This window comes from Phodopus roborovskii, unplaced genomic scaffold, assembly GCF_943737965.1.
Source record: "Phodopus roborovskii unplaced genomic scaffold, PHOROB, whole genome shotgun sequence".
Taxonomy (NCBI): Eukaryota; Metazoa; Chordata; class Mammalia; order Rodentia; family Cricetidae; genus Phodopus; species Phodopus roborovskii.
In genome coordinates this window covers 11,703,732-11,727,922 of record NW_026126585.1, presented here as the reverse complement: position 1 = coordinate 11,727,922, position 24,191 = coordinate 11,703,732, and the positions used below count along the sequence as shown (strand labels likewise).

General features: G+C 47.5%; 1 protein-coding gene across 4 annotated transcripts in view; it reads right to left on the bottom strand.

The window, feature by feature from the left end:
- Positions 1 to 24,191, bottom strand: part of Mgat5 (alpha-1,6-mannosylglycoprotein 6-beta-N-acetylglucosaminyltransferase) — a 263,927-nt gene that overhangs the window by 151,693 nt on the left and 88,043 nt on the right. For 2 of the 4 annotated variants that reach the window (XM_051203941.1, XM_051203943.1), the window contains 2 exons: positions 21,679 to 22,063; positions 9,530 to 9,691 (listed from right to left, as the gene is read on the bottom strand). In XM_051203941.1, coding sequence (XP_051059898.1) covers positions 9,530 to 9,691; positions 21,679 to 21,919 — 403 coding nt within the window. In that variant the 5' untranslated portion in view covers positions 21,920 to 22,063. The remainder of the gene's footprint in view (positions 1 to 9,529; positions 9,692 to 21,678; positions 22,064 to 24,191) is intronic. The other 2 variants (XM_051203942.1, XM_051203944.1) reach the window with 1 other exon arrangement.

The window sequence follows — 24,191 nt, the reverse complement described above, 5'->3', positions numbered from 1 at the left end:
GAAGATTTGAACTCAGGTCATGTTTATACAGCAATCATTCTTAGCCACTGGGCCATCTCCATCTTGCTTTTTAGACTGACCTGGAGCTGAACAAGTAGGGTAGCTAGCTGGCTAGAGAGCCCTGGGGACCCCCTACCCAATTCCACAGCATGGATTACAACTGTGCAAAATCAAATCTGGTTTTCTCTTTTTTTCTTTCTTTCTCTCTCCCCTTCCCTCTCCCTCCTCTCTCTTTCTATATTTTCTTTCTTCCTTCCTTCCTTCCTCTCTCCCTCTCCCCCTCTCCCCCTCTCTCTCTTTCACTCTTTCTCCTTTTTCTTTCTTCCTTTCTTTCTTTCTTTCTTTCTTTCTTTCTTTCTTTCTTTCTTTCTTTCTTTCTTTCTCCTTTACATGGGTCCCGGGGATCAAATTTGAGTCCTCATGCTAACAAAGCAGCACTTTATCAACTGAGTTATCTCTCAGACATGTATTTTAAAAGTTCTTTCCACTAAAAATCAAAACACCCCTGACCACACAAAGTAAAAACCACACTAACGACATCATGTGCCTTCTTCAAAGACGATCGAATGCTGACATGTTTTCAAGTTCCCACTGCTGTCTTCGCAAGGAACAGAGCAAAGTCATAGTGGTCCATGTTTGCGCTGAGCTCCAATTAAAAGCGAGCACCTCGTATCCCATCTCTCCTGGTCAGGCACAGCATCTGGAGCCCTACTCAGCTGTCCAATCCCTGGCTCTGGGGAAGCCACATCCTGGGTGGGAGCTAGGACGCTTCAGATACTACTTCAACACAAGTACTTCTGTGGGCTCACAAACAAGGAGAGGGCACAGGGGTAACTTAATTTCAAGGTGCATTAGCAGCACAGAGCGGGGAGTTACACTGCTACGGGCAAGTCCTAGAACTCAGCAGGGACCTCTTTCAGTTTTCAGATTGGAAAAACAATAATTAGGGTGATTGTTTTTCAGAACAGCGCCCAGGTTCAAAGACACGGCACTTCCCATCCCAAGGATTGGATAACACCGTGCCTGTCGAAAATGTGATTTGAGAAATGAAGGGCTGCCTAAGAGTCAGGTTGGATTAAACACCAAAAATAGTCAGCGAGTTGTGCCTGAGCACAGGATCTTGTGCCTGTGTTTCCCAACTGACCATGCAGCTGCCGTGAATACAATACAGCGGGCGTACTCCCGTTATAATTTTGGCTCTTATGAAACAGTTGATAGCAGCCACTCACTCAGCTTCTGAGTGATGGCAACCTGTTATTGTAAATGTAGTGGATAATATTCACCTTGAACTTGATGGGATCTAGAACCATCTAGAAGACATACTTATGGGCAAGTCTGTGAGGAAGTTTTTATGTTGGGTTAATTGAAATGAGAAGACCCAGTCTAGATGTGGGTAGCACCATCCCATGGGCTGGGCTGCTGGGTTGAATAAAAAGGAGAAAGTGAGCACCAGCATCCATTTCCCGACTATGTACAACATGAGCAGCCTTCTCTTGACGTAACTTCCCAACACAATGGACTAAACCCTCCAAATTGTGAGCCAAAATTAACCCTTTAAGTTTTTTTTTAACAGCAATGAGAAAAGTAACTAATACAGTTATGCAAACAAAGGTGTGTGCACACACCCAAGCCTCTGCTGTCGAGGTGTGGCTATGTGGTGTCATAATCAGTGGAGGGTCCCCAGCATTGAGTCATCGATGCTAAGGTGAGGCATGACTAACAGGAGAGGGACTTAACTCCTTGAGTGGCATCTCCTGCAGTCTCAGAAAGGGAAAGGAGGCGCCGAGTTCTGCCTTCAAGCAAATCGCCATCAAGTGGAATGGAGACCACACATGGCAGGAAGTTGGTGAAGCAAAGCCCATCCTCTATGAGCACGAGTCACCGAGTTCCTTCGGCGGTAAGGCCTTGACTATGGCTGTATGAAGATCATCCATCCTCAGGAGCAAGCTGGGGCCACGTTCACACTGCCCCCTTCCAGCGAGGCCAGGAAAGACCTACATACTGATCGTCTACAAGTCATCATGTACAAAGCTAGAGAGAAACCAAATACACACCAAGAAAACCAAGCAGCCAACTAAGAATGGCAGAACATGCACATGTATGAAGATCCCCAGACAAAAACCATCACCTTGTATGCCACCCTAAAAGTAAAACAAACAAAAGTAGAGAAAGAAAAAATGTCTTTGTTCTGGAGGCTGTGTGTGTGTGTTAAAGACAACCTTGACAATTGCTTTTCAGGTGCCTTCCACCCTTTTGTTTCAAGACAGGACTGGCCTAGAACTTTCCAAGTAGGCTAGGCTGGTTGCTAGCAAGTCCCAGGGACCTGCCTGCCTACATCTCCCCAGTACTGGGATTACATCAACCACCATACATACCTAAACTTTTTTTGGTGTGGGTTTGGGGAATCAAACTCAGGTCCTCTGGTTTGCAAGGCAAGTCCTTTACCAACTGAGCCACTTTCTCGGCCCCTAAGATACGTCTTTCTAAAAACCAAAGCGTCGAGCGGGGGGCACACCTTTAATCCCAGCACTCGGGAGGCAGAGGCAGATGGATCTCTGAGTTCTGGAGGCCATCTTGGTCTACTGAGCAAGTTCTAGGACACTCCAAAGCTACAGAGAAACCCTGTTTCATAATCAATCAATCAATCAAGCAAGCAAGCAAGCAATCATTTACCCTTTGTTTGTAGTGGGAGGGGTCAACCCCAGGACCTTGAACTGGCTGAGAAATGACTATACTATTCAGCAATATTCCTGGTTCCCTGAAAGCAGGAACACAGTGAGGGAGTATTCAAATCCTCATCTGGATAAATTGATGTACTTGGTGATTGGGAGCAGGGGGATTTTGCGACCTGCTCTCCCCTTTTCTTGACTCCCCTTCTCCTACAAGATAAACGGGGCTCACAAATGTACTTTAATCTGATTTTTAAAATTTTAATAAAGTTTATTTTTCACTTAAATTTCTCCAAGGACACATTAACTCTGGCGGCACAACAACAAAACCCAAGGGTGATAAATTTGGGGAGAAAAAAAGTCATCTTAGAAAACAGTCAGAGACTATCACTAAACTGAGCAAGGAAGGGACACACACAGACACACACGCGCACGCACACACCCCTCATGGCTCGCTGTTCCTTCTAAGAAAATAAATCCAGTGAACACTCTTTCAACTGCTATGGTCTCCAATTTAGAAGCAGTTTACGGTCAACCAGAAGACAGATCAGCAAGCAATAAGACACAACAGTAAGCAATCAGAAACGTCAGTGAGCTGAGCCAGGGACAGTGTTTCCGAGCAAAGTCTTCATGCTGGAAGGAAGAAAGAAAAACCTCACTTAAGTCGGGTTGGAACCCCATAAAAACGAACTCTCTTGCAGCCCGTGAGCCTTTGCTGAGATGACAAAGCACGGCCATGAAGCAGCAAAGGCCATGGCAGGCTGCTCACGGGTGAGAATTATTAATGTGGGACTCTCCCATCCTCCTCGAGAGCAACCTATCTGTAGGCATGGGAGACAGTAAAAAAGCAAAACAAACACAAGCCATGTACTGGTTAAGCCGGCGTTGGGGGAAATGAAGGCCATCCAGCACATCCACACCTACTCCAGAAAGAGCTCCATGTGTGCACAGAGGGACCACATCACAGCAGCTAAAGCAGCAGACTCCAATACGGAGAGAACCTCTCTATCAGAGAGGCTGACACTCTAGGACACTCGGCTCTCCTTTTCCCAGACCTTTTAGAAAATGGTAACACCGCTGTTACAGACTCTGGCGGTTTGATGAGAATGAACCCACAGGCTATTCATGATTGACACTTGGTCCCCGGCTGGTGGGACCGTTTGGAAAGGATTAGGGGTGTGACCTGGTGGAGGAAGTGTGTCACTGGGCACCTACTTGACTTTGAGCTTTCAAAAGCCCAAGCCATTCCCAGTTAGCTCTCACTGACATCTGTTTGTGAGCTCTTAGCTACTGCTCCAGTACTCTGCCTTCCTGCCTGCCTCCCTGCCTGCCTCCCTGCTCCCCTTCATGATGGTCATGGCCTCTAAGGCTCCAAATTCGTGAGCCCCAAAACAGAGCACTCACTTTTTTAAGTTGCTTGGTCAGGGTGGTTTTGTCACAATAGTAAACTAACTAAAGACACAGATTTGGACCTTTGTGATGACTTACAGATGGAAATGGGAGGTAATCAAAGCATGAAGAATTCCTCTCCTGTATACTAACCGGAGGGTGTGAAATGACTGCAAACTTGACGGGTTCCAGAGTACCCAAAGGCAAGCGTCTGAGCACGTCTACAAGGCAGTTTCTGAACTGGTAAACCGAGGTAGGAGACCTACCCTGAGAGCGGTCCCATCCCATTGGCTGGGTACCCAGACTGCACCGCGAGGAGAAGACAAGCTGAGCAGCAGCATCCATCTCCCTCTACTTCCTGCGGATGCCACGGGACCAGCTGCCTTACACCCACGCTGCCATCCTTTCCCTGCATGGCAAACTGTACCCTCAAACCGTGAGCCAGAATGAGCCCTTCCTCTCTTTAAGTTGCTTTTGTCAAGCACTTTGGCCCAGAGGGCATACATGTCCTTGTGGAGACTGTGGTACCAAGGGCTCTTCCCTTTCCAAACTAACTAAACTCAGTAAAACATGCCAAAGGGCTTGCTTCTCAGAAACACGAGGCAGAGTAAGTAAGTCAAGGCACAGACCTTGGAAGAACAGGGGAGTGAGAGGCTCCTGCTGCACGGGCTGCTAGGAATTCCCCTTCTTTCTCTCCCCCATTTCTTGACAATCCATTTCCAGGATGCGTTTCTTCAGCAAGGTTCTTAGGCCTCAATCCCAACTAGCTCCAGAATATAACCTCCCACAGAACCCCTCCCTATTCATCCTACCTCACATCAACCATAGTTTGCTATTTTATGTGTGTAAATCCTTTTCCTAATTATCCAGTAAGAGAACTGAAGGTATGGAGTGTCTCTAAACGTAAGGACACAAAGGCATTAGCATGGGGTTGATTATTACAAATTTAGCTTGCAGGCTAGGGATGTGGCTCAGTTAGTAGAGCGCTTGCCCAGTATGCGCGAGGCCCTGGGTAGCATCTTCACCATCCCATAAACCTGGCGTGGTACCCCACACCTGTAATCCTACCACTGGGAAGTGGAAGCATGAGGATCAGTTCAAAGTCTTGGCTGCATAAGAGCAGCCTAGGAAACATGAGGCCAGGTGGTAGTTTGTCTTTAATAGTCTGTGGCATTTGGAGATGTGGTCCCCAGTCGGTGGCACTGTTTGGGGAGGTGGAGGAGGTGCGGTCTTGCTGGAGGAAATATGTCACTAGGGACAGGCTTCGAGAGTAGAAAGACTTGAGCCTTTCTAGTGAGCCTACTCTGCTGCTTGCTTGTGGTTTAAGAAGTGAGCCTTCCACACCACTCATTATGCCTGCTGCTTGCTGACATGCTTCTCTGCCATGATGGGCCCTTATCCCTGTGGAACCACAAGCCATATAAACAGTTCATTCTGTAAGTTGACTTGGCCGTGATGTTTTAATCACAGCAACAGAGAAGTAACCAATACAGACCCTGTCTCAAAACCAAGCAATCCTCACCCTGAATTTGGGCCTATTTCTAAAAACAGCAAGAAGATTCCACCCAAGCTTCTTTCTGATTGTTTTCTTTTTGAAAATTATGTATCTATGAATGAGTATGTACACTTGAGTGCAGATGCTCACACAGGCTGGAAGAAGCCATCGGATCCCCTAGAACAGATGTTATAGGTAGTTGCGAGTGACCTGACCCGGTGCTGGGAACTGAACTTGGGTTTTTCACAAGAGCAGTATGTGTATTTAATCCCTGAGCCCTCCGCAGCCCTTCATTCCAGTGTTTTATTATATTAAACTCACTAAATACAAGCACATCCGTGGTAGCTCCGATCTGAGTTTCTAACTTCCAGAATGAGCCCCGCAGACATTTGTTAGCTGAGTTAACCAGCACAGTGCACAAGGCTGGCTAGCATCCCCCTTAGGAAGCCTCTACTCCGCATCACTCCCAAGATCACCACTGATACCTGGAACCTGACACTCACAAAAAGGGTCCTCTGTCTCTAGCCTGGTCTCAAACTTGGACTTTTAAAGGCCTCGGGGTCCCATGGCAGGAAGAGTGGTGACATCAAAGTCTGTCCAGGTCCTTCAGTTACAGGACATGAAACAACAAACTTAAAACCAGGAGACACCAGGCTGGGGGCTCAGTAGGTAAAGTGTTTATCCTAAGCCCACGAAGACTTGAGTATACGCATGAAAATGCACCTATAATCCCAGAACTGGGGAGGTAGAGATGGGGGAGGTGTAATTCCTTGGGGCCAGTCAGGCCAGCCTGATCAGTGTTCTCTAGGCCAGTGAGAGACTCTGCCTCAAAAGATAAAGCTGAAAGCAACTGAGGAAGACTTCTAACATTGACTTCTAACCTCCGTGCACATGTAGACGAGTAAGAGGCACAGTACAAGCAACTGTAGACATGGGTACATACTCACACCCACACCCACATACACACACACACCACACACCACACACACTCACACACATGCACACCACACACATGCACACCACACACATGCACACCACACACACTCACATACACACCACACACACTCACACGCACACCACACACACTCACACGCACACCACACACATGCACACCACACACACTCACATACACACCACACACACACTACACCACACACACACACCACACACACACACCACACACACACTCACACACACGCACACCACACACACACACTCACACGCACACCACACACACTCACACACACGCATACCATACACACTCACACCACACACCACACACACACTCACACCACACACACACTCACACACACGCACACCACACACATACCACACCCACACCCACACCCACACACACACTACTCGATCTTCCACATCACATCACACAGAACCACGGTGAAGGCAGACAGGAACCCTCCACAAGCAACTTCCACTGGGAGTGGGCACTTCGAGCAGAGCCTGGAGAGGCACAGCGCCCACTTATTAATAAGCGGCTCATCACAGCGGGAGGTCCCCTTGTCTAATTACAGAAACTGCTGGGAATGGCAAGAAAGACAGGATTTATAGCCGAGATGACACTGTCTCTGTGCTGTAATTAAAAGTTATTTTTAACACTTTGGTGCAATACTAGGATTACTAGAAATATTGTTTGTGAATTAAAACTTGCTAGAGGGTAAAAGGCCCAAGAGGAGAGAAATTCGCCCAGCCCGAATAATGGGGAAAATCAACTGATTTGGCATCGAAAGACAGGAAAAGGGAGAGAAAAGTCTCTCCTACTTGTAGGCCTCTGAGTTATCACAAGAGAGGAGGAAAGAAGGCAGCTAGGATAGGTGTGAACCTAGGCTGCTTTTATTTATTTGTTTGTTGATTACAGTGTCCCAGTGTGGCCCGGAGTTGACCTTGTAGCTGCAGGTGACCTTGAATTTCTGATCATACTGCTTTCACTTCCTAAACACAAGGACTGAGAGTTCAGTCCTCACTGCCACTCCCCGGCTCAGGCACTCTGCCAACAGAGCCACATCCCATCCCTTAAAACGTATCTATAAAACTTCAAAAGCAGCGTGGCTACTTAACTCCACCTTCTAAGTAGTGTGTGTGTGTGTGTGTGTGTGAGTGTGTGCGTGTGTGAGTATGTGTGTGTATGTGTGTGAATGTGTGTGTGAGAATGTGAGTGTGTGTATGTGTGTGAATGTGTGTGAGAATGTGAGTGTGTGTGTGAGTGTATGTGTGTGTGAGGGGCGGGGATTTTGCCTGCATGTATGTCTATGTACCACGTGTGTGCCTGATGCCTGAAAAGGCCATAAGAGGGCATCAGATCCCCTAGAACTGTAGTTACAGACAGTTGTGAGCCATCATTTGGGTTTTGGGAATCAAACCCAGGTCTTCTGGAAGCGCAGCAAGTGCTCTCAACAGCTGGGCCGTTTTTCCAGCCCCTTAACTTTATCTTCTAACCACTGCTAGGGAATGCCACATACCTGAAGCTTGCTTGCAACCACCTGTCCAAAGTGCCTCACCTCCAGCCCTGTACCACATACCACGCTCATCTTATCAAGAAGGATTGAGGCTCTCTCTCTCTCTCTCTCTCTCTCTCTCTCTCACACACACACACACACACACACACACACACACACACACACACACACAGGTGGACTCCAAGGTGTTGTATTGCAACAGTGGGCTCAAGGCAGACTGCAGACAATGGCCTCGAGCAAGCGCAAGGCTAGGTTTTGCTTTTAACCATTTCCCTTGTAGTTTTACGAAGGGGCGAGGCAAGGAGCATCCCTGGGCAAATCACATGCAGGTGTTTGTGAGTGCTCACAGCACCTGGCTGGCCGGGACAGGCTCTTCCACCTAGCACTCCACACACACAGAGGCAATGTTAAAGTGGCAGCCCTGCTTTAGCAAGAAGGGAGACAGAAGCTACCACAGGCAGTCACCTTACACTTCCAGGATCTGGAGGCTTCTATCTATCACACTGGCTTCCTTCCTAGTGTTTACTTTTATTTCTTAAAGAGGGTCTCACATAGCCCAGGTTGGCTTCAAACTCTCTATGCCACAGAGGATGACCTTGAAATCCTGATCCTCCTGCCTCCACCTTTGGTACTCAGATGACAGGTATGCACCACCACGCCTGGTTTATGAGGCACAGGGGACTGATCCCAGGGCCTTGTTTATGATACGCAGGCACCCTACCAACTGAGCCACACTCTAGGCGCTAATTCCATATTCTCCCTCTGTTAATAACCTTGGGAACACAGTCATGACAATTATCCTCCTCTTACGGGCAGGGAGTTATGTTCAACTTGCTTGCCAGAATAGCATCTGTATAGTGAGAAATTATTTTGCATTTCCCCTTCCATTTTTCCCCCTTTTCATATGAACGTAATCATTCATTTATATCTGCCTGCAGCCACCGACAGTTTATTTCACACACTGTGTTACAAAGCAGTACTATCTTGCCTTCTGTTAAAATTCCTCAGCTTTGGTCAGTAAGTGTTTTAGTTTCCTGGGAGGTTCTCCGATAGGCCGGGGCAGCCTCAAACTCCCTGTACAAACGAGGTTGACCTTGAACTCCTTAATGAACACCCACACTCAAGTGCGGGATTACAGGAGTGCACTGGCACTTCCTAACAGCTGGCAGACTTTTGCAGCTGACAGGGGCTGGGCAGGAAGATAACTCATCTGCTAGGAACATCTCTGATAATCTCTACATTCCACTTACTCTATGTTCTGAATCTTGTCAGCAGAACTCAATTCTAGGGGCTCTTTATCTGCATACATGTCAGAGAAACCGCCAGATACTCTGAGGGGAACCACGAACACAGTCCAATATCCGTTATCCAAAAATAAAGCGTAAGCTCGCCTTCATAACAGTCACAGCAAGCTTATGTATGAAGTTTATATTGCACCAGTAGAGCCATGGCGCTGTGGTCCTAGGTTTCAGTCCCATGGCTGGGCTGAGAACTGCCATCCTTACCTGCCACATTAATTTTTTCAAGCGATACCAAGCTGGGGACAGCTGTGGTGGAGTTGGTAGAATTTGCTCCTGTGCCATTGACGAGATTGTCCACCTTCGACTCCAGCTTGCCAATGCGCTGCAAGATGTTATCCAGTAACACAGCAAGGGTTTTCTTCAGGTCTGTAGGTGGGGAAGAGGAAGAAAACTGAAACCCTCTGCAGGTGCAGCCATGCATATCCAACTTGTGGCCCCAGAGCATCCAGGGTATAGACGAACATAGACCAACACTAACTTAAAACTTAGGACACTGGGAGATATTTTTGCAGGGTTTTTTTTTTTTTTTTTTTTTTGGTAACTTTATTGTACGGTGCTTGAGTATGAACTCTGTAGGTGACAGAGTTTTGAATTACACTGTAAAAAAAAGCTGGACAGAGGTTGGGGTATTAGCATTAGGCGTAAGTATGAGTGCTCAGAAACCTAGCACTGACATAAAGTCATGTGTGACCATGCATGCCTGTGACACCAAGCACGCTGGAGTGGAAGGCATATGGAAGGCAGAGAGAAGAATCCTAGGCCTTGCTGGCTGCCAGTATGGCTCTGGGTTCAGTAAGAAATCTTGTCCCAAGAGAATAAGATGGAGAAGGGGAGAGAACAGGACACCCAGCATCCTCCTGGGGCCTCACATACATGCGCCTCACACCCACACCAAACACAGTAACAAACTCTGGATATGTTCTCCCTGCCTCTCTAATACAGAAAATAAAACTGAAAGTTGGGCCAGCAGTGTACAAGATGGGGTACATACAAGAACCTGGGTGCCCTGCTCCAGAATCACAAACAACAAAAGTGTTTCTGGAGTGGCTCAAATGATGCCCCCTAACAGGGACATCTCAGCGACAGCAGGAACTGTCTCCAGCCAGGCCAGAGCCCAGCAAACAAAGCAGTCTGAGCAAAAAGCAACTCTGATAAGGACTGGGGGGCTGGAGGATTCTTCCTGGGCACGAGGTCCAGACAGAGCGATGCTTGCCATGGCCCATCCTACCTCAGCACTGCAGGCAAACCTCCGCGTGGCGCTGTGGCTATAGGACACACAGAAATTATATGAAGGTGCAGCCAGCCGCAAACAGCTTCAGAATGAAGTTCACTATTATTCCTAGTAGCTAGCATATTCTATCCCAACCTTTATTTTTATCCTTGATATGAAGTCTAAGGAATTCCAGGCTGGCCTTGAACTTACTGTACAGTCAATAATGAATGACCTTTGAACTCCTGATCCTCCTGCTTCTACTGCACACACACACACACACACACACACACACACACACACACACACACACACGAGAGTAAGATAGAGCTACTAAAAACCTCAGCATCTCCAGGCTTTTTACTGAGGTGGGCATGCTTTCTCTCCAGCTGAGAAAGAACGATTTTAATTTCCAACGAAAGCAATACTAAGTCACTATTTTAAAACAGTAGAAGATTTAAAATGATCTTTTTTTGTTTTTGTTTTGTTTCAGGAGAGGGTCTCTCTGTAGCTTTGGAACCTGTTCCTGGAACTCACTCTATAGACCAGACTGGCCTGGAATTCATAGACCCCCCCCCTGCCTTTGCCTCCCCAGTGCTGGGATTAAAGGTGTGCACCACCAATGCCCCACTGATTGAAAATGAATTTTAAAAGTGCTTTGCATGCCGGTGTGGGATTACACAGCATACGTATGGAGGCCAGAGAATAACCTCAGATTTTCTTTTCTATTCTCTCATATATTAATTACATCCCCAACATGCCCTTCCTCCTCTCCTCCCGTAGCCTTCAGAAAAGGACAGGCCTCCAGGGGTAGCAAACAAACATGGTGTATCAAGCTGCAATAAGACTAGGCAGGTAGAGGCAACCCAGTAGGAGGAAAAGGGTCCCCAAAGGCAGGCAAAAGAGTCAGATAGGCCCCGTTCTTACAGTTAAAAGTCGCACAAGAGGACCAAGCTACACAACTGTAACACATACGCAGAGTGCTTAGGTCAGTCCCGTGCAGGCTCCCTGGCTGTCGGCTCAGTCTCTGTGAGCCCCTGTGAGCCCAGGTTAGTTGATTCTGTGAGTTTCCCTGTGGTATCCTTGACACATCTGGCTCCTACAATCTTTCTCCCGCTTCTTCCAAAGGGTTCCCCAAGCCCCACCTAAGGTTTGGCTGAGTCTCTGCGTCTGTTTCCCTCAGTTGGTGGGATGAACAACCCCAGATATTTATTGCTAAGAAGCCTTCCCACTTTTTATGTTTTGTTTTTGAAACAGTCTCTCGTTGGCCTGGAACTTTGTCACACATGCTAGGCTGGCTGTCCAGTGGGCTTTGAGGGATCCACCTGGCTCTCCCCGCCCCATCTCACCACCATGGCTTTATAGGTACATGCTGCCAAATCTGGCTTTCTTTTTAAACTATGAGCTTGGGGATTTGAACTCAGGTCCTCACACACTCAAGGAGAAAGCTTTATCCACTGAGCCATCTCCTCAGTCCCATTTAAAGACACGATTCATGAGAACACAAGGGCAAAGAAGATGGGGCTGGAGAGACCACCCAGTGGTGAGGACTACACACCGTTCTTCCAGAGGGAGCCTCATCAGGTTCCCAGCACCCACACTGGGCAGCTCGAAAAAGAGATCAGACACCCACCCCTCTTCTGGACCCCACAGGCACCCATACTCATGTGGTACACATTCACAAAGACACATACACTTGTAAAGAAATAATAAACAAACAAACAAAACGGTAGCTAAACGGTGGGAAAGAGAGAGGGAGAGACAGAGACAGATGGGGTAGGGACAGGGAGACGCAAAGAGGATGCAAAAGCTCAAATACTTACTTATCCTTACAAATACACACAATGCCCAACACACTACATCTCTCAATAAACAAGCAAATGAATAAAATGGACAAACTATCGCCTATTCACAAAGAACAAATAATCGTCCTCATAAATTAGAGCTTTTCAGGTGATAAAATTATTTCTCACCTTTTTTTTAAAAAAAAAAATGCAAAGACTGTTAACAGCTTCCTTGCAACTTTAAACAGATAGCAGAATATTTGTTTATTTTTTAGTCTTAACGGCGATGCATTTATTTAAGGACACTAAATAATGAAGAGGCGTTTTGACAGAGTTTAATAAGAAAACAAGGATAAAAATATTCCTTCCAAATTCTAGTATAATATTTTCATATTCATCATAGTGTTTTACAGCTACGGTAGCAGTAAAATGTGTCCTCAGTGGGATTAAAATTTCTAATTACCAATGAACTCTTACTTTTTTCTTTGTACTTCAAAAGCCTTGGCAATAAAAATGTAAGCCCGACATAACTACCAAGTTTTTCCGTGTTCCTAAAATTCACTGTTCACAATAGGGCGAGAACAAGTAGTTGAAAACATTGAGGACACCTCTCTGGGGAAGGGAGCTCTTGGTAAGTGCTGGGATCAATTAGACTGAGGCAGAACAGGTGCCCTCACAGCATCTGGAAGTTTCCATTTACGGGAAACCATGACAGGACACGATAGAAAAAAAAAAAAAAAAGATACAACCAAGAACAGAATGGAAAAGGAGCTAGCAATGCTATTCCTCTGCGAGGGTTAAGGTTGGCTAACAGGATCCAGAGTGCTGAGGAGAGAGGGCATCTGTGTACCTCTGTGAGGGAGTTCACACATTACCTCATCTGAGGTGAGGAAACGCAGCACCCTGGACATAGCGGCCAAGAAGGGCTCGAGGAAGCAACAGGTCTGGGGTGTATGACCTACATCCTCAAGAGAGGATGGCAACCCGTGGTTTCTTTCATCAAACCAGTCAGCACTTGAGGAATTGCCAAGAAAGGCTGTACCCAGGAGCCACCCTTCCCCTGCATTCCCCATCTACCCCGGGGCCACCATTCCTTCCTGCAGTCCACTTACTGCTTCGGGACAGGAAGCAGAGACCAGAGCACCCGGAAGAAGTTCAAGCAAATGGCCCGGCGAACAAGGCTCCCTGCCTCAAACAAGGCAAAATGTAAGGAGTACCACCCGGCGCTGTCCTCTGACCTCCACATGTATGCCGCGGTATGCGCACAGGCACCCACTTACACAAGTTCTAAGACATGCGTGAAAACACAGAGAGTGTGCCTGCGTGCGTGCGTGCGTGCGTGCGTGCATGCGTGTGTGCGTGCATGCGTGCGTGTGCGTGTACTCGGCAGACTCCTCTATGGCGCTGGATACCAAGCCCCATTGTCAAAGAAAGTAAAGTCAGCCAAGGGTTCTGGGCAAGGCCCAGGCTTGCAAGCCACCTGTGCTGGACACTGACTATTCATCAGGGGCACAGAAGTGACCATGCAGTGAGCAAGTGCCAAAAATAACGCCCTTCTCTGTTTGGGTTCCTTTCTGCCACGGCTGCCATGAGAGACAGACAGAGTTCGGACAAGAGAGCTGCAGAGCAGCCTCCATTACAGCTCCAGAAAACAGGCAGGGACAGGGCGCTAATGAGAAAGGAAGGTGTTAATGAAGAGAGAATTAACCTCGACCTCCTGGAGCCATTAGCTGCCAGGAATGCCAAGCTCCAGCCATCACAGGCTTTAAAATTAATTTTAAAATGACCTTCCCATGGGAAGACCATATGGTCATTGTTATGTAGAAGGGCCTTTTCTACAGCACTGCTTACATATTGATATACATGCATACATACATATGTATTTATGTATAAAAAGAACAGTTGTTATTTATTCCAGACAAGAGCTGGAAAAGACTCACACACTGCAAGGGAATGCTCAGGTTACACGGCCCCGTCTGGGAGCTAGACTGAATCACTAGGCAGATATGGATGTTGTCTTGGCATCTGTGTTCACTGCCAGTGGCAAACTCACATGAGTTAATAATTATGTAGCTGTCAAATGGCTTAACAGCATGAAGAAACACCACAGAGACGGGTTTCCAGTTGTATATAAAAACCGCTCCGATTCCTGAAAGTGAGCATGTTCATGTATACACTTGCCTCTACATCTGAATGCATCTATCAGCACTTGTGAAAGACTGGAGGGCTTGCCTGTATGTCCCCAGCCCCACAGAACCTCGGCATGGTAGCGCATGCCTGTAATCCCAGCATTCAGGAGGCAGAGGCAAGAAGATCAGAAGCATAAGGTCATCCTTGGCTATAGAGTTCGAGGCCAGCTTGAGAAACACGAGGGAAGCCTTAAACAAAAGAAAAAAAAAAAAAAAAAAGATAGGTATGAGAGAAACAAACATTTTTATTGCTGGTTAGATCTGGGCTTGGCGCTAAAGTTTTATGAGTTCTTCCTCATATGATCTCAGTTTTCTATAAAAATTCATATAGTTCAAAGTCACATAGGTATAAAAGGCCATTTGAAATATGCAGGCAGTACAGTGACTCCCATTCCCAGAAGACGGCCGCAGCATCGAGGAAAACAACACCTCCTAGAAACTTCTCAGTGGCACTCACTGCTCTGCTCATTTGAAGTTTTGTTTTGTTTTGTTTTCCTGCCACAGGGTCTCATGAAGTCCATGCTGTCCTCAACTCGCTGTGCAGCTCTGAGGGTGACTCTGGCCTCTGTACCCTCCTGGCTCTACCTGTCTAGCACTGTGGTGACGGGCAAGAGCACCACCATGTCTAGTTTGTGTGTGTGGTGTGTGGTGTGTGTGTGTGTGTGTGTATGTGTGTGTGTGGTAGTGCTCGAACCAAGGGCTTCCTGAACGCTAGGTGAGGCACTCTTCCGGTTCCTGCCTCGACTTCAGCCATGAACTGTATGTAACCTGTAAAGGAATCCTTTCCTCCTGTAAATTGCTTTTGGTCTGAGTGTTTCTGAGTGGTTTTTTTGTTTGTTTGTTTGTTTGTTTTGTTCTTTGTTGCTGTTTTGTTTTTCACAGTGACAGAAACCAGGGCAGTCCAAATGTTGAATGAGTCTTAGCACTGAAACCTTGGCTGCATAGGAACGGGTGGAGATTCAACCAGGCCGGTGTGAGCACTAACAGCAACAGAAGTCCCCCACCCCGCTGGTTTTGTGTGTGGATAAATACTGTCTGTTCCCTTTGATGCCTACAGGTGTCCTGTAAGTTGAGGGAGGTCATATCCACCACTTCCTAAGGCTCAGTGACTTGCTCAAAGTCACATATCTGGTATGGAGCAGGCTCCTCCTATCCGCACTCTGCATGGAAATGGTCTCTAAGAACATTTTACAATAAACAGTTACCATACCAACATCTCCATAATAACTACTTGGAGCATCCTGGATGGGGAATTTCTTCCACTTCCTGCCTCTCTAAAAACAGGGCTGTGGGTCTCACATGAATCCCAGCTGTCAGGACACCACACAGACACAGTCCTGTGCCACCACAGTCCCGTGGCAATGGGGGATGGGATGTCGCTGTCCTCTCCCAGCTCTTGCTACATGCTAGGCAAAGCTGTGAACAGACTCCAGGCATGCCAGCTCTCTGACCATGCTGTTGGGTGGCCCAGAAATTAGGAAGGACGAGAACCATGGTTGGGGGTAGCCCCCCTGTGAGGAGGGCAGAAACTGAGAATGAGCGAGAAGATGGAAATACAGAAGGTACAGAGGGCCAGAACATTGGACAACGTCTTCTATGACTCAGAACAAGAGTGGAGATGGAAGGCAGCTCCTCGGGGGCTCACTGTGGCAAGAGATCTGCCCAGCTGGTTCTGAGAGGAAAGGGAACTGAGACACACATGCACACACACACACCCTCATACAAACGCACACACACATACACCATACATCACACACTCATACACACCACACATCATACCCACCACACACACATATATGCACCCACATACCATACATACTACCTCCACACACAGGCACACATACACATTACACATACCACACACACATGCACAGCACACACATGCACACACATGCCATACACATCACCCACGCAATCACGCACACACCACACACACACACACACACACACACCCCACAGGCTGTCTCCTCGATCTTCACACTGGGCTGATGTACTCAGGAGCCTGGCCTGCCTTTGACAGAACTGTCTGACTGAATAGCTACCACAGCACAGCAGGAAATGCCCCAAGCCCCAAAGAAGTCCATTTTTAGGTTCTGAGGGCGCCAAGCAGGCCTTTCCTAACCACACCAGCTGCATCCTTACAGAGAGAAGAGCAACGTCTCCTCCCTCAGATGAGTCCAGGAGCCTCGTTTCCCCAACCGGTTCCACTGCAGGAATCGTGTATTTTTCCTTCAAGGCCAGGGGTTATCTGCTTCCTCTGCTCCACAAAAGTCCTGTGGAGGGAGTCTCAGTGTGGTGCATTTTCAAAATGAGAGAACTGAGGTAGCCCAGGCCTGGCCTTAGATAAGAAAGAGATCACCACTGGGGATGGGAATCTGGGTCAAGCAGCCCGGAGACAGATTGGGTCGCCTCAGAAACAAGAACAGCATTGAGAGTGAGTGACAGCATCTACGATACCATAACAGGCACAGCTTGGGATAAACAGGTGTGGCTAGGAGGCAGGAGCCACACCCTCTGCACCCCATGGATGAATGTCCCCACTGTCCTGCACAGGCTGCTGGGGACCTTCCCGTGGCTCGTCTGAATGACCAAGTCCCAAAAGAAGTTCAGAAATCTCTTTTGATTCTGCTTTCTGTTCTCATTTCTTAAGAACTGAAGCAATACAGAAAGACAGGGATAACTGTGGGGATGGGGGACAGAAGGGGCACTTCGTGGCAAAGAGGGGTCGAAGCCTCTCAGACCCAAATCAAGAACTCCAGAAAAACTCATCCAGGCTGCAAAGGTTGCTGGCATGGAATGATATTCCTTTCACATATCGGTATCCTGTGTTACAATGACAATGAACTAGGCTGAGGCCTGAATATATGACCTTGGATAGAGAGCTTCCATTATCTCCTCCAGTCACTAACGTACTTGTAGTCTCAGGAACTTTCTTTGCAAAACTGTGGTAGCAAGGGGGATTCAGCCACAAGCTGTTAAGTTACTGACTGCCTTGGACCAAAGGAACCCTGGGTAGCTGCTGAATACTTAAAGGACATGACCAAAGAAAGAATGGGCTACGCTGATTGGAGCAGGATGGATTTAGAATGTTCCAGAAGTTGTATAAAATGAATGTTGCTGTTACCATGGTTCTGAGTAATTGAATCTGTTATAAACAATGCCAGTGGACATGTGCCAATACAACTCTATTTACACCCTGAATTTGACTCCTATGCCAAGGCTATGATCAACACTGCTGTTCTGGAATCTGTAAGCAGGGATTATCATGAATCAGGAATTAGCTAACCAGATATGAAAACTCTTCAAAGATCCAAGATCTATTTATAGTATACCAAGATCCTCTGATTCTACCAACATGGGAATGGGAGGAGAGGTTTTCCACGTTCTTGTTCTCTGACAATTTCATACATGTACATCAATGCATTTTGGTAATTTTCACACGTATCCCATTTCTCTATCTCTCTCTCTCATTCCCCTCCCCACCACTCTTAACAAATCCCTTCTTAGTTGAAAAGTTTATTCAGTCAACTAATGGGATCCCTTTAAGGTAGACCCAGATCCTGGACACACAGGACCAAGTTCATTCTTCCAGGGCAAATGTTTAGGCAGTGCGCCAACATGGGCTGTATCTATGGCAGATAAACAAGAGTCTGCAAACAGAGGGCCCACGCAGCCCAGCTAAGCATACAGCACCCCACAGTCTCCCTATCTACCCGAGACAGGACTTCATGTAGCTCAGGCTGGTCTCCAAAATCCTCTGTAACGAAAGATGACTCCTGATCCTCCTGCCTCCACCTTCCAGAGCTGCCTATCTGTCAATGTCACCAATGGTGACAAATTAAAGGGGAAGGTGGGGCCACCAATACATTTCTCCAGCTTCCCAGGATTAGCACTAGATCACACCCTAGCTAATATCACCCTGTCACTTAGTTGCCTATGTGTAAAACCCTAAGCCAAGGAAACAGTGAGGTTACGCAACTCAAGACTCTAAAACAAAAACAAAAACAAACCTTTTCTATCATCACACCAGGAGATATTATTGATTGTCGCAACTAGGCAGGGGCTATTGGTATCTCCTGCTAAAAGCTTATGTGTGTACTAGTGATCTTTAGCTGTCCACTTAACACAGCCTATAATGGCCTGACAAGAGTTTCAGTCAAGTAACAGTCTCTCTCTGAGCATGTCTCTGAGGGACCATTTTAGGTTTTTTTTTAATGGAAATAGGAAGATCCAGCCCACTGTGATGGCACTATTCCTAGAAGGAGGTCCTAGGCTATATAGTTAAGCTGCCTAAGCATGAGAATATGAGGGAGCCACAGAATGAGCCAGAAAGCGGAGTTTCTCCACGGATCCTGCATCCAGGTTCCTCACTCGACCTCCGTCAGTGATGACCTCCAATCTGGAAGTGTAAGCCCAATAAAACATTTCCCTCCCTAAGCTGTTTCTGGTCAAGAGTGATATATAACCGCGACAGAATAAAACTAAAACGTTACGTAAGTAAAATCTTACTGAAATACAGACTTACCCAACCTAAAACATCGATAGGACCCCACCACAGGGTAGTCTGAAAGACCTCAAGCACACACACAAACTCTCTCTCAAGACCCAGAAACTCAGTCCCAAAGACCACTTAGATTGGCATGTCAGCGAGGTGGGAGGAAAGTATGTCAGACTCCTTGGAGACTCCTGTGCCACTCCCATAGGGGAAAAGAGGAATTATTACATCACTGACGTTCATCTTGCAAGGGGTGAAATAAATAATGCCTATAAGCGCTTTGAGATGCAATGTTCTGTGATGAAATTCCAACAGAAGACTCTGAGATGTCTGTGTGTGTGTAAGCATGCGTGTGCATGTAGAAGAATCCAGAGAATACCCCCAACTGTCATCCCGAAAATGCCATCCACCTTGCTTGTTTTTGTTTGTTGTTTGTTTAAGAGAGGGTCTCCCACTGGTCCGAACTCATAAAGTGGGCTAAGTTAGCTGGCCAGTGAGTCCAGGGATACAGATAGTTGTCTCTGCCTCTCATGCTGGGATTACAATAGCGCAACTATGCCTGATTTTTTTTTTTTTTTTTTTTGAATATGGTTTCTGAGGATTGAATGCAGGTCCCCCCAGTCCTCCCCTTGTAAGCTATGGCCACAGTTGTGGGTTACTTTTTATATTACACACACACACACACACACACACACTAAAAAGCTAAGACCAGATGTATTTTCTCTAGAATATGCAGGAAGCTTTTTATCAACACATAATAAAAACAACTAGTAAGATCACAAGTCTATAAATATATAACTCATATGTTTTTGTCTCCCCCCCCAAACAGTTTGATAAACTGTGATTAGAGGAAATTATAGCTAAGTTGTTGTCCATTCCCAACAAGGGTATAACAAAGTACATGTAGGATTAAAACCTTTAAGACAGCATTTACCACAGGTCACATCACACTTATGCAACACCAACGTTCTATGCTATTCTTTTCTCTCCAGCGGTAACTGCTCTCTGAAACCGATGGGTGCCATAAGTCAAGTCACTGAGTCATATGACTTGTGTTTGTTGCTGCTTGGCGTGTTCTCTCTCTCCCCCCTCTCTTTCTCTCCTGTGTGTATCTATGTGTGGTGTTTATGTGAGCACATGCACATGGAGGCAACAGCTTGGTGCTGGCTGTCTTCCTCCTCTTCAGCTCTCCCCATTGTTTTGGGGGTAGGGTCTCTTGGTGAGCCTGAAGCTCCTGATAGGCTGGCTGGTTAACAAGCCTCCCTGGTACTGAGACTGGAGGTGTAGCTGTCCGTGCCAGACCGTCTCCCACTGGTGCTGGGGATCAAGCTCAGGTCCTTGTGGTTTCACGGCAAACACTTGACCAACTGAGCCATCCCCCCTCCCCCAAGACTGTTGCTGACAAAGCTCAAAGAGATACGTAAAAAGCACATAGTGTGACTATATTTGGATCCTAAGAACTGAGAAAGAACACCAGGGCTCCTCAGCTGTAGCTATTTTACACACACACACACACACACACAGAGAGAGAGAGAGAGAGAGAGAGAGAGAGAGAGAGAGAGAGAGAGGGAGGGAGAGAGAGAGACTCTCATGTAACCACAAATGCCCTGGTGCCCTGGGTAGCTGAGGGCCACCCTGCACATCTGATCTTCCTGCCACCATTCTGGGGTTCCAGGCATGTGCCACTCTTCCCAGATCCAACCCAGAGGCATCATGCATGCTACACGCCAGGGAAGTGAAGCCCTCACGTGTCATTTGAAACGGGATTTAAGGCCCCTGAAAATGAGCAATGGGTGCAAGAAGATTTCTTTCGGAGTGAGCAAAATTAGGGACAACTAGTAAAGTCCGAGATATCAAATGCTAAAGCGACAGGGTAGTTTATCAGCTAGCTCAGCACTGACCTTGATGGCACCCAAACCATCGTCCCTCTCTCCCAGTCCCCCCTCCAACTGTATCTAATTACATCTCGTTTAAGGGCCGATAATGACAATATTTGCCGGCATTCCATGAACACACTCCCGCGAACGCAGTCTAGATATATGTTGACAGAGTGGGGACCGTCTGCAAACACAATCCACGGAGCACCAGTTGTGCTGACTGGCATGCCCGGGGAGGGTGTGTGTGTCTGTGTGTACAGGAGCTTAGAGTACCACGAAGGGCACTGCATCATCACTCTTCTGAAAGCACAGCTGTGTGTGTGTGTGTGTGTGTGTGTGCGCGTGGTCCCGTCGATAGAAGAGCTTGCTGAACAAGTGTGAAGACCTGAGTTCAGATCCCCTGAACCCACTAAATCTAGCTACAGTAGCATACACATAAAATCCTGGTGTGCCTGGACAGAGACGGGCAGCAAAGACAAGAAATTCTCTCAGAAGTTCAGGAGGCAGCGAGCCTGGCATGCAGCTGCCAACAAGAGATTTTGTTGCAAACATGGTAAAAACGTAAGGACTCACCACCTGAGATTACCCTCTGACCTCTGGCATGGGCATATCCATACTCACACATAAATGCACATAAATGCAAAGAAAACGATACACATACATAAAGAAATGTAGTCACTGCCCACGGCAACGGAGAATCGTCAACCCAAAGCAAGCCTACGTGTGGGAACTTCTGGGGTCCCTCCCAAGCCCAGGCATGCTCAGTGGAGCAACCCATGCCCATGCCACCACACTCACCGTAAGCCGTCATGACGCCAGCATAGGGCCCGTCCACCACGTTCCTGTTTTCCTCTGCCAGTGCTTTGATGTACCTTTTGCTGAGATCCAGGATCTGCTCCCGCAACATGGAGCTGCTCTCCGGCTGAGTTCGCTGTTGGATGGTGAAGTGTAGAAGCATCATCCCCCATATAAAGCCAAAAGTCACCAGGAAAAAGCCCAGCTTCTGAGAGGACAACTTCCAGGGAGTAAAGAAAGCCATCTCTCTCTAGCAATGCACCCCTCCTGTTGGCTCTCAACGCGCGGAAGGTGAAGGCAAGCTCATGGTGCAGGCTGGGGCGGAGGGTGCGGTGGCTCTCACTCCGGCTCCTGAGTCAGCTGATTTCCTTGCCTGGCTTCCATTCTGCTGTGAAGGAGGGAGGACAGTTAGCAATGTGGCCGCAACCAAACACAACAATCAGGAACTGCAACTGTGCTGGGGGAGCATTCCATGGAATGGACACTCTCCGCCTCGGCTTGATGTGCTGACTCAGCGCTTTAGGCTAACATTTGGGATCTGTGAGCCCCGGGAGAGAAAGGCCGTAAAGCAACAACAAGGCTGGACAAATATACCGGAGGAAGTGTGCATCTGAGTGTGTGGACACAGGTGTGTAGTAGGGCTGTCCCACTTCTAGACCTAGTTCAAAACAGGAAGCGAGGTGCAGAGGAGATGGAAGGATATGTCACCAAATGTCAGCAAAGAAACCCATGGGGAGGGCAGAGTCCTGTGGCCACTTTGTACTTTGTGCATGTGTAACTAACTTGAGCTTAGAAAGTCATCGTGCGCTTGGAGCAAAGCTTGTTCATGCAGCCGGAGCGCTGCCCAAGCAAGTGGATGTGTCCTCAGAGGATGCTAAGAAGGAAAGGGGAGATGGCCCTGTGTTGTTTAAGCATGGCTGGATTTCACTACCAGTGTTCCAGCCTAAGTGTCTCTGCCAGGCGCCACTCCCAAGCACCAGAAGAGAGAGGATGCCGGAGGCAGAGCTTGAGGTTGGAGGTGCCAGAAATCAAAGACAGAGTGCATGCTAGGCATTCGTTCTCTCGGCGAGCTTCACCCCAGCCAGCCCCTTGACCCAGCTATCTGGAGCAAGAGCTGAACCTCAGAGGACCCGCTCCCTGCACAGGAAGCCCGAGGCTGGCTGGCAGCTTCTCCGCACAACTCACTTTCACTGCCGTCATGAGGCAAAGCGAAAAGTTCAAGGGCAGAGTTTCTATATGAAGATGTTCGTCTCCTATCTGATAACAGCACAGACAGGGCGGGTGCTCTCTATTGGGGTTTCTCAGCAAGGAGGGCCTGCGGAGAGGTTGCAGACATATGGATGGGTAGGCACAGGCATGTGCTCTTTAGCCAGAGTCATGACGTCCAACACTGTCACAGTGACAGAAAGACGACACAGTGAGGCCCCATTCCACTGGGATGATATCCTAATAATTCCCTTATAAGCTGAAAATATTATTAAGTAGAAATTGTGTTTGATATACTTAAAACCGGCCAAGCATCATAGTTTAGCTTGGTCTTTTTAAATCATATTCAGAACATTTGTATTAGCCTACAGTTGAGTGCAGGCACCTAATATAACAAAGTACGTATCTCAAAATCTATTGAACACAACACTGAAAACAGAAGGCTGCATAGCTTTCTCACATGCTTCTGAAGTTCCAGTGTTTAGGTCAAGGATTCACTAGTCAAGGGCTACTTACATGTGCCTGCTCAGAGAAAGACAACGGTCAGGCCTGGGGACACAGCTCAGTGGGCATAATGCACCCTAGCATGTGACATTCCCGCTAGGAAGAGGTGGAAGGCTCAGGAATCCAGGGTTACCCTTGGCTACACGAGGAGTTCCAGGCTGGATTACACAAGATCCTCCCTCCTTCCTTTCTCCATGTAGTCTTCAAGTACATACACACTGAGTACCTGGGGACCGAATGTGAGCAAGATGGAATGTCCACCCTCAGAGAGCTAATACTTTGAATGCTATCCCCCCAGGGCATGAAGCAGCACTTCCTTCCAGAAAATCCACAATCATTAGCACCTCAGATCTGAGGGGACTTTCCCAGGCCACATCAGCAGGGTGCCATACCCAAAAGGGGGCTTTTGGGGTATTTTTCATTGACTATTTTAGGACAGATTTTGAACTGCTGACAACATTACCCATAAACCCTCAGACAGGAAGTCCCGTTCTACTTCCTCAGTGATGAAGCTGATGAAGGCTGTAACAGGAAGGGCCCCAGCAAGAATGAGATAAAAAACTGGGCCTCTGATAGGTCGGAGGCTTCTAACCCTTTCCTTTGGAAAGGTCAAAGCTACCCAGATGGTTTGTTCTAAGGGTGAAATGATGGCGAAGTCAGCCTAAGTTAAATTATTCCAGCTCAGCCAGAGGTTTCTTTTCACTGTTAATGTGATGGGATCTAGATTCACCGGGGACATGGGCCTCTGACCATACTTGTGGGGGATTATCTTGGTTACACTGATCAGGGTGGGGAGACTCATCTTA